This window comes from Bombus bifarius, unplaced genomic scaffold (genome assembly GCF_011952205.1).
Source record: "Bombus bifarius isolate JDL3187 unplaced genomic scaffold, Bbif_JDL3187 scf7180000009144, whole genome shotgun sequence".
Classification (NCBI taxonomy): Eukaryota; Metazoa; Arthropoda; class Insecta; order Hymenoptera; family Apidae; genus Bombus; species Bombus bifarius.
This window is the reverse complement of record NW_022884929.1, coordinates 98,591-109,619: the sequence shown is the minus strand read 5'-3', so window position 1 is coordinate 109,619 and position 11,029 is coordinate 98,591. Positions and strand designations below refer to the sequence as shown.

General features: G+C 34.1%; 1 protein-coding gene across 1 annotated transcript; it reads left to right on the top strand.

Moving 5' to 3' along the window:
• Nucleotides 1-1,390: 1,390 nt before the first annotated feature.
• Nucleotides 1,391-10,825, top strand: LOC117213894. The gene is made up of 4 exons (XM_033459579.1): nt 1,391-1,482; nt 1,730-1,846; nt 9,685-10,683; nt 10,778-10,825. Exons 2-4 carry the CDS (start codon nt 1,817-1,819, stop codon nt 10,823-10,825), a joined length of 1,077 nt encoding a protein of 358 aa, XP_033315470.1. The 5' UTR covers nt 1,391-1,482; nt 1,730-1,816.
• Nucleotides 10,826-11,029: the final 204 nt, after the last annotated feature.

Here is an 11,029-nt window from a genome sequence, read left to right as displayed (position 1 = left end):
TGAGTATGTATACGTTAAGTAAATGATTGATTTAAGGAAAGTAACCCGGTAATGACTTGATAAGATATGTCATAAGATATGTTGACTATTCTAACGTTTCCAGAATAAGTAAGTTACAGTGCCGATGCTGTGTCGGAGGAAAGCTGGCGATGGGTGTGTCTAGAGCACGGGACCATCGGATTTGTTCATGACATTTTTGGTTAGGAAAGTGAGGGCAGTATACATTGCTTCTGATTGAATAAACGAAGGTTGATGGATTAGGAAGGGTCTTAGCCGCCATCGATAGAAAGTTGCTAGTGGGAAGCATCGTACGTGAGAAAAACTAACTTTCCCGTGTCAAGCCGTAGTAGACAATAATCTTTAGAAAATGTTTTAGAAACAAAGATATTTGTTCGGTCCGGAGGACCTTAGTTAGCAAATTATTGAGATTTATGATGGGCCCTTAAGACTATTAAGGGTACGCAGGAAGGATGAGCGGACATCTGGTTCCCGTCTGGCCCGCGGTGTGTGGCCTGGTTTAGGTAGAGTGTACAAAGTACATACGTGTGTGTGTGTGCGCGCGCGCGCGCGTGTGTGCGTGTGTGCGTGTGTGTGTGCGCGCGCGCGCATGTGTATTTATGCACATATTTGCCATGTTCGTATACACAAATTTAAGGATTCCATTAGAGTGAGTAAAACTCCTACGGGCCAGAAAATATTTCTCGAGTAAGGGACTTGAATCGATTTGTTAGACTTCGCCGTGCAGCACTTCTTGTGTCTGCAGCACGATCGTGTTTATAAATAAACTGTATTGTATTATGTAAAACTACATTTATTTAAACAACATTCTTTTGTATCACGTGAAATACTATATGCCTACTTCAAGTATATTGATGAAACTTATGAAAAGCAGTTTAGTTTATATTCTTTACCTTCAGTGATAATGCAAACAAAGGTGTTAGTAAAACAATGCCAGCGCTTCGACTAACGACCGATTTGTAAAGCACATTTTCGAACATTAAGAGCATTACCCCCTCTAGTGGAGTTTACAGACATGTGTATACGAATGCGATGCTTACAATACTCATGTTGCAGGAATAATCAGATATTCATTGACGTGTGTTAGTGTTGCTTCTTATATGTACAGATATACATACATATATAACGTGAGTTTATATAGAAACGTGAACAAGAAAATTATATTGAACATAACGAGAAGTTAGTCAGAAAATCTACTGAGTAACACGCATGCGCTGTAGCCACGTGAATCTGTCTGAACTGAGAAGCATGTTTGCTACTAGTAGGGGATGCCATTTTAATGCCCACAGTGCTACCCACGGCGCTGTCCGAATTTGAACGGTATTTTCTCTCTCTATGTTATATGTGTATAAAAAAAAATTTACATTCTATCTTGACGCGAACTATTAACAAAGGAAAACATGTTCTGGATGCAAGTGAATAATAAGCGAATAATAAGTGAGTGTAAACAACTTTTAAGATCATGTATGACACGTTAACCTGAAATATCTTCCATTGTCTTCTGCTTTTCATTGACTTCGCGACTTTTTATCAAATAATTACAGTTTTGTTAAATATATTTGATAACTATACTTCATACAATTTCTATATTTATTTACAAGTTGCTATTGTTATCGTGCAGTTATGACATATTTTAAGGAAAACGCGAGTTGTTCTTTGAGGATATTATTAAAGTCTACTACCACTAATCATAGATTTTCTTTGTGCACAGGCAAGCAGTTTGTCTAATAATAATAATAATTTCATAAAGCAAATAACTCGAGTGTTAGTTTACGTACGCCCCGTTGATGCAATCTCCATGGATATAAAATTGGACAACAAAATGGACGTAAGTACCTTTCGAAACATCATTCGATAAGAGAACTTTGACCGTATTGAATAATATATTTTGTTTCTATAAATCTTGGTTAATATAATATATTAAGCTAATGTTTATGTACCACTTTCTTTAACTATTTTAATATGACAAAGTAAGATTCGCTTCTTTGGCCGTTGTGACGCGAACTTGTGATTTGCAATAGAAATGAAATTTAATTGTTGAATTGGAAGGAATTTCCACCATGGCACATAAAATTTTGTATAATGTATCTGTCAATTGTAAGATTACTTTGGCCAACGTGCTATGATCTCTTGTGTCTATGCTTTATATGTTATGGCTCAATAATAATACATGGATTAAAAATACTAAAGTAATGCAGAATTTCTAGCATCGATGCAAATTGTTCCGTTGTAGAGTAATGAGTTTATACGAATGTGATTATTTTACAATTAAATTTCAATTACACATTGTATTTTATAAAAATGGAAATATTGAATTACAAATGATTTTTATTTAGTATACTGATTATGTTTACCACTTGTGTTATTATTATTTGTTATTAATTTTCCTAGGCTTGTAGAATATAAAATTTATATTTATACATATATAAATATGTTTGCGTCGAAGCATACGAGCGTTGAAACAACGTATGTTGTAAAAAGTTGTTGAGAATTGTGGATTTTTGAAGTCGAAATAATGTTATAGGGACACTAAATTTATACTGAGGATTAACATTAAAATAGTAATATATTTATTTCATGGACGATTTCTTATATATTCATCGATACACACTTGCACGCGTCTCAGCACTTTCTTCTATACCCGACTGTTAACCGACTGACTAGTTTACATTCATCTGTTTTCGAGACGCCGCGCATACACATACCTCCATACACTGATATTCACATACAAGTATCTTTACTACGCATTTAATCCAGTCCAGCACAGAAAATTATACATATGTCAACACACCTCCTTAATTTTTGGTGCTGCATATTCATTTCCTTTTATAAGTCAATCAAATCATTCATAAAAGTAATCTAAAATTTTCAAATTTGTTTCTCCCTAGAGCCTTCGTTAAAATATCAGCTACATTATTTTCTGAATCTACGTTTATAATGTCAATCTCTTTGTCTTCGTAACTTTCATTCACAAAATGGAAGTGAACTTCAATGTACTTCGGATTTTTTGTTAAGTTTCCAAATTTTGATATCGCAATCGCTTCAGAATTATCTTCGTAAATTTTTATTGGTGTCTCGATCATTATTTTAAATCCTTCAACAATATTCTTACAAATTTAATTTCGCTCACAGCTTCCGATAAAGCTACATACTCGGTGGTTGTTGATGATTTTGTCACGCTACTTTGCTTCCTCGATTTCCAGTAGATTGCGTTTCCGAAAAATCTTATGATAAATCCCGTAGTGCATTTTCTATCTACTTCATCTCCAGCCCACTCAGCGTCAACAAAATGATCAATAACTTCAGCATTCAAATTTCTTTTATAAGTTAATTTTAATTTCCTAGTTAAATATAAGTATTTCAAAATTCTCAATGCATATTTATAGTGGGTCTCGTTGTAATTATTTTGAAATTGACTTAAATAGTTTACACTATAGCTAACGTCTAATCTTGTTCCAGTACTAATATATAATAAAGCTTCTATGAGATTTCTATATCTTATATCGTTTGAGGCTGATTGTGCGGGTTCTAAACTTAAGTTTTGTTCCATTGGTGTAAAATATAGTTTACTATTTTCTATATTATATTGTTTCGCTAATGACTCTTTACGTGTAAAATATAGTTTACTATTTTCCATATTATATTGTTTCGCTAATGATTCTATATAACTAATTTGATCTAATTTCATCTCACACTTCTTATTATCGTATTCAATGTTTATTCCTAAGTAAGTCTTTACTTCACCTAAGTCCTTCATCGCAAATTGGTTCGACAATTTGTTTTTAATTTCATCGACTTTTCTTTTGTTTTTTCCACATATTAATAAGTCGTCTACGAATAGAATTAAATATATAACATCATCGCTCTCATACTTTATATACAGACAATAATCACTCTTACTTCTTTGAAGTCCTAATTTTTTCATATACTCTTGAACTCTTGAACTTTCACGCAATCCATATAACGCTTTTGATAATTTATATACTTTCCCGCTTTTATCATTGTGACCTATAGGTTATTCTACAAATACTTCCGATTTTATAGTTCCGTTTAGGAATGCTGTTTCTAGATTCATTTGCATAATCGTCAAACCATATTGACAACAATAAGATAGTAATAACTTCATAACTTCAACGTTTGCATTTTTGCCACAGGAGAGTATAAATCTTCCAGTACTTCCTTTTGTTGGAAGCCTCGAACAACTAGTCGCGCTTTCTTACGATTATCAGATTTATTCGTATATACCCATTTCAAGTCTAATACTTTTTTGTCTTTTGGTTTCTCTACTAATTGCCAGGTCTTATTTTTGATTAAACTATTCATTTCTCGATCCATTGCTTCTTTCCATGAACCGCTGTCATCTCCACTTAAAGTTTTTTCATAGGTTTGAGGACTGTCTGCGCTAACTACATTCACATAAATGAAATATGAGCTCGTTTGGCCATATCTTTGAGGTTTCTTTCTTTCCCGTCCTGACCTTCTCAAATTATTTTCTATGTCCTCAAGTTTTTTTTTTCTGATTCGTTACTTAAATTTCTTTCCTCTTTTATTGCAACCTACTCGACCTTTTCGTCATTTATTTCATTTGCATGAATTTCGTTTGAATCCGAATGTTCGTCAAAATTCTTTTCTGTTTCATTGTCTGATCCATCTTCTCCTTGAAATCCTACTAAATTATCATCTTCACCTATAAATTCTACGTGCATTACAATTATAATTTTATTATTAACTGGGATCCTATATCCAATGTTTTCATAACCTACAAGTATCCCAGTGTCTGCTTTTTTTGTCCCATTTCGAATTTCTTTTAATTTCAGATATTCTTACGAAAACTCTACTTCCGTACAATCTTAAATTATTTATATTCGGTTTCCTTTTAAAAAATATTTCAAATGGTGTTTTATTTTTATATGTGTTCGTAATGGCCCTATTTTTTAAGTACGCCGCGACTCTAACTATTTCCGACCAATATATAATATTCAGCTTTGAATTATGTAATAAGCATCTAGCGGAATTCATGATTGTTCTATTGTAGCGCTCAGCTGCTCCATTTAACTCGTAAACATAAGGTGGGCATGGTTCTATGACAATTCCCTTTTGCCTAATTAGATTGTACATGTTTTGGTTCATATATTTTTTTCCATTATCGAATCTTAATCTCTTTATCTTCTTACCAGTAAGATTTTCAACTTTGTTTATATAATCAAGGAAACAATTGTAAACTTCATCTTTTGATTTCAAAGTATAAATCAATGCGCACTTACTGTAGTCGTCTATAAATGTTAAGAAATATTTGGATCCATCAAACCCGGTATTTTTATGAGGTCCATTTAAATCGGTATGTACTAATTCTAAAATTTCGCGTGCTCTACTACGGTTATTTTGGAAGGGTAAATTGTGCATTTTATTTTGGATACATGTACCACATTTCAATTGTACTTGCTCAAAATTTTCTGGCATTCCCTTAACTAATTTTTTCTTGCACATTGTATCTAAATAATTAAAGTTTACATGCCCTAAGATCCTGTGAAATTTTTCCTTATTTGTCATTTTTCCTACATTTTTAGCGTGAGATTCTTGTCTTTCAATGTAAGTACTTATTTTATTATAAACCATGATCTTTGAATGCAATCCCTATCAACTTTCTGTATTTGTTATATATCTTTGAAGTATTTCCTGCTGAGACTATCTTATTTTCATTCGTTACTCTCGCATAGCTAATCAAGTTATTATCCATTTCTTTCACATAAAATACATTAGACATTATAATTTTAATCCTCCTTTTGTTTACTTCAAAGTAAGTTAACATTTTTCCAACTTTTGTTTCTTTTAGAATTCTACCGTCTCCTAACTTTACATTTATCGGGATTTTTAAATTTTTGTACTCAACAAAATAAGACTCATCATTTACAATGTGATCTGAACATCCACTATCCAATATCCAATCTATTTTTCGCGTATCGCTAGTATATACCGTAATTTCATTCTTACTATTTTCTCGCACTACTCTCGTTAGGAAGGATCCAATTTCTTGGTCGTCGTAGCCCTCGTTGTATGAATAATTTGCGTCGTGTTGACTTCCCCGTTGTAGCGTTGTTGTCAACCTCTGCTTCGTCCTCGTTGGCCAAATCCTCGCCCGTGTCACGTCAAATAACAAAATAAAAAAAGAAATTTGAGGTGAAAAATAAAAAAAAGAAACTTTATTTTTTTCTAACAACAATCCGCTTTACAATCCACTTCCGAACTCTAGGCGTGACTTTCCAAGACTGAAGCTCTTACAATTTGACTTTCGATCGGATCCGATTATTTTCTTTTGTCATCCTACAACATCCCCACCGTCCATACATTTGCTAGGCGTTCGCGGCCGTTGCCATGTGCTCTTTCTTCTAGAACCTTCGGTGGAAGGACCGTTGGGGTGTTGATGGTTCATTAGGCACTTCAGCGATATACATTGCCACCGAATGCCGCCACATCTTTATCTCCATCGTCAATCCATCGGATTTGAAGTATGTCGATAGTGACATCCGCCGCGACCCCTATTCTGTTGCGGCTGATACGCACCTCCTTGCCATTGCGCTCCTCCGTTGTTTCCGCCTCTGTACATGTTTGTACAATTTCTTACCACGTAGCAGTACTTTCCACAGCCATGGCACATTATGTCCCTTTTTTCAGTTTTGAATACATTTGACCTTGTCCTATCACTTTCCCTCTTGTTACGTGTTTCCCACATTGTAATTTTATTTTTTAAAGATTCACAAGTTCAATTACTTTCTTTCACTGAGTCGATTAGTCACCAATATAGCTCAATGATTCTGGTACTGTTTTCAGCATGTAGTCGAGTTTTTCACGTTTACTCACGTTTGCACCAGCACTCTTTAATTCATTTATCGTTTTTTCAAATTCTGTGAAAAATGAATTTGATTCTTCAAAGTCTTTCAGCCTCATTATGTCTAGTCTGCTTCTTATACAAATTTGCAATGTTGTTGATTCCTTTATATACATCTCATCAAATTTTTTTATTATTTTTAAAGCAGTGTCCTGATCACCAACAAATTCTAATTGCTCATTCGTTATACTACCATAGATGTAGTTCATCGCCCATTGATTCATTTCATCCCAGTTATCTTGCGCATCCGTGTCCATTTTCTCTCGTGTAGCCGGTTCAACTTTTACACTTTAAATACATTAGTATTCTTTTCTTTCACATTTTGTAATCACGTCCATCGAATAGTTGAAGCTTAATTTCATCGTCCCTTGGCATCTTGATTTGTTTTTTATTTTCACCCTTTTTTTCTTTTTCAAAAATAGTTCTCTTTATTATCCAGATTCCTTTTATTTGTGCTGCCAATAGCCCTTTTATCTCTTAGAACTTATTTCCAATTTCTTATTTTTTTTAAATCGATTTTTATACATTCACTCCCGGTTACACATGGTTCCATAACCTTGAATCCCGAAAACCACGTTTTTTGCTACCATGTTGAGAATTGTGGATCTTTGAAGCCGAAATAATGTTATAGGAACACTAAATTTATACTGAGGATTAACATTAAAATAGTAATATATTTATTTCATGGGCGATTTCTTATATATTCATCAATACCCATTTGCACGCGTCTCAGCACTTTCTTCTATACCCGACTGTTAACCGACTGACTAGTTTACATTCATCTGTTTTCGAGACGCCGCGCACACACATACCTCCACACACTGATATTCACATACAAGTATCTCTACTACGCATTTAATCCAGTCCAGCACAAAAAATTATACATATCTCAACAAAAATATATTGCCATATAATAGATTGAAACTCAAATGTAGCAGGAACGTTCATCATTGGCAACGTGCGTTACCTTTTCACTGATGTATTTATATGAGTACAGGCATTGGATTCAGCTGCGGCATGTTTTGTATTGTATAACCTTAAATAGAGCAGGTCACACAAATGTATCGTTAGTTATTAGTTATCAGTTCGATGAGTACGTATTTTTTATGTATATCCAGCGATTATTCTATAGCGAATAGTTGTATCGGAATGAAAACTTTTCTATCTTGTGCAAAGATTTTTAGATTTGTTTATTATAAATCATTTGTTATTGCAAAAATCATTTGTATGAATCAAATTATTTACAGTTTTTAACGCACTTCGATATCGATTCAGATTAAAAAGAAATATTATTGGAGTTTTACAACACAATTTCGCGAACGTTTCGTTAAGCATGGTTTACGCCACTATTTTTGAGAACTAGAAATTTAGAGCTTCGATGCCAACTCTGCAAAACAGGCAATGCTCGTATGCCGTGCTACGTGCACGTGCTACGTACGTACGAAATGACTGTGAAACGTGTGTCTGTTATAACGCTCGTATACCCTTATGCCCAGGTTTGAATTTGTGCATGCGTTATGAAAAATATTGCTGCTGTGAGTTCATATACACAATTTTTCCGCACACAGTTATAACAAGGCACAGATACACGTTCGCATTCGTGTGAGTGTGTGCGTGCCTGCGTGTATATATATATATATATATATATATATATTCTTACACAAATTGGCAACATAGTGAAAGGGAGGAATTTTGCATATGTCCCTTACTGCCCGAACAGCATTAGGACAGTAGTTCTAGTATAGTCTAGCCTAGAAAAATCGTTGAGCAGCCTGTACAAGCTGAAACGTATTGTAATGACGCCACGCATCGACTCCAAAGTCTCATGAAATGACATCAGTATATCAATATATACTTAATATATATCCTTTTGCTTTGCTTACCAATTAAGAAAATATATTACTTTCTGCATCGATGCAAGCCAATATACATCATAAAAGAACAGAAAACGTTGATGCGTTCATCGCATCAGTGTTTCAGTGTATGTAAGCACCGTCGACAGTCACGTTTTCTCGCTGTTTGACCAAGTACTACCATTAACTGTTTCTCACACTGGTTGCTGATCGCAATTGATTCCACAATATTTTCCACCGAATTCGATACAAATATTTCTATTTTAAACAATTCATGGTGATTTTTGTAAATATTTTGAGTTGTTTTTTTATATTTTCAAATGATATGGAATTTTTAGCGTTTTGCATGGTGTTTGTTACTCTGTCGTACATTTTATTTCTCATTTATAATATACAATTTGCTAAACATGTAGAAGGACCGCTCGTTGCTTTGTACTAATTTGTTGCCTGGAAGAATACATTCATGAAATAACGTTAAACAACCATGCTAAAAGTATTGTTTGCGAATCTGATTTTTCTTACTTTTGAATATAATTGAGAGTTGAATATAGTCGACTTCGCTACACAGTAGTTTGAAAATATCGATCGGCCCTGTCCTATGGTAAATGTTAGGAGTTGAGGCAAAGTTTCTTAGTAATACTAATGGAGCCGGAAATTTACACAAAATTTACAGCTCTCTTGTTATGTACGTAGCATTCTGAATTTGTGCAGTTATGTATTTCATGTTTTTAGTGGTAGAGCCTGACTAACTGATAAACATGGCGTCATAAACCGTTCTTTCTAGTATCTAGTTCTGTAGCTCTATACGTAGCTTTCTATTCTATCCATGATATTTATGACACGATTGACTTCAATTACTAGACTAGGACTGTTTCATAGATTTTTCGTTCCTTAGTATGTTACATTAGGTTTGTATATTTTTTTCAGCCTTCTGAATATGCAATAACAATAAAAGAAGAGCCAATCGATCCAGTGATCTGCGATGATTTGTCGCCAGTTGATACGAATACAGGGAATAAAAATGAAACAGCGACGTTTCAAGGTGAATCTTCGGACGATGTTTATTGTAAAAATGAAGAATCCGCGTTTCCTCAAGAAAGTACGTATTTAGAAAATAACAAATCGGATTCTGATAAACGAAAAAGTAAACGTAAAGTACCTTCACACAACAGAAGAAGTTGCAACGTTTGTTTGTTAACTTTTCAAGCTAAACATTTATTGGAACTGCATAATAAATTATATAGCTGTAATGTATTTAAGTGTGATAATTGCACTGCGACCTTCACTATGCATATTTCGTTAATACGTCATTTAAAGAAGCGATGTTGTACGAAAAAATTATCTGGATATAGATGTAATTTTTGTAACCGAATGTTTTCCTATAAAAGACATGTTCAATCTCATTTATTCCATACGCATGGGAACGCAATATTTTCTGGTGAAAGCAAAATCACGAAAGCATCTCCTGAATCGTTAGAAAAGTCAAATCATTCGGATGGTATTGTCATGGCAGAATCAAATACTTCACACAGTCCCTGCCCAAATAACGTAAATAACTCAATAAATATATCTTTGAAACTATCTAATGGTTCAAACAATACACCCACCAAGGGTTCGAGCAGCAATATCAAGTCTACGCATCCGAAATGGTTAAACGATTCGCATGGTACACCTTCGAAAAGGATGAAGCAGTCCATCCTTATAGACTTCATATCGCCGTACGAAGACAAACCGAATAACGAATGGGTTAGTCCGGAAAAAGTTATCGATACGGAGAATATTCCTGTTACTGCGACTATTATTCCAACTTCAACGTTCGAGACATTTAGTAACAAGACATCAACGGCTGCAGAAGTTATTCAGATGTCTACTTCTGTTAAGCGAATCGAATCTCCTGTTAGGAAAATATCATCTGTTCAAACTCATGTGAATTTAAAGACAATGATATCTTTATTCAGGAACGAAATAAAAGCTGAATCTGAAAGCTCTAATATTCGCACAATATGTCTTACAATTTTAGGCCAATGAAGAGATGTTCTTCTACTACTATACTATACTACTATACTGAAGAATCGACCTGGATTGAGACGTACAATAAACACGCCAAGTACACATACACATACGAAGCAAATGATTTCAAAGTGTCCTTTAGGTCATGTATTCGCATTTTCCATGACACGCATGAAATGTATCGATATTTGTTGAAATATACTTTACAAGACAAATCAACGCTTCTGACCTAGCACGAACTGCGCTCGGCTCAAACATCGAG

Bases quoted from the DNA above. Each gene is read 5' to 3' on its own strand.
- LOC117213894 (XM_033459579.1), top strand. From the start codon at position 1,817: ATGGATATAAAATTGGACAACAAAATGGAC. The intron at 1,847-9,684 runs GTAAGTACCTTT...TATTTTTTTCAG, and splicing joins AATTGGACAACAAAATGGAC to CCTTCTGAATATGCAATAAC. The intron at 10,684-10,777 runs GTGAATTTAAAG...TTACAATTTTAG, and splicing joins TATCATCTGTTCAAACTCAT to GCCAATGAAGAGATGTTCTT.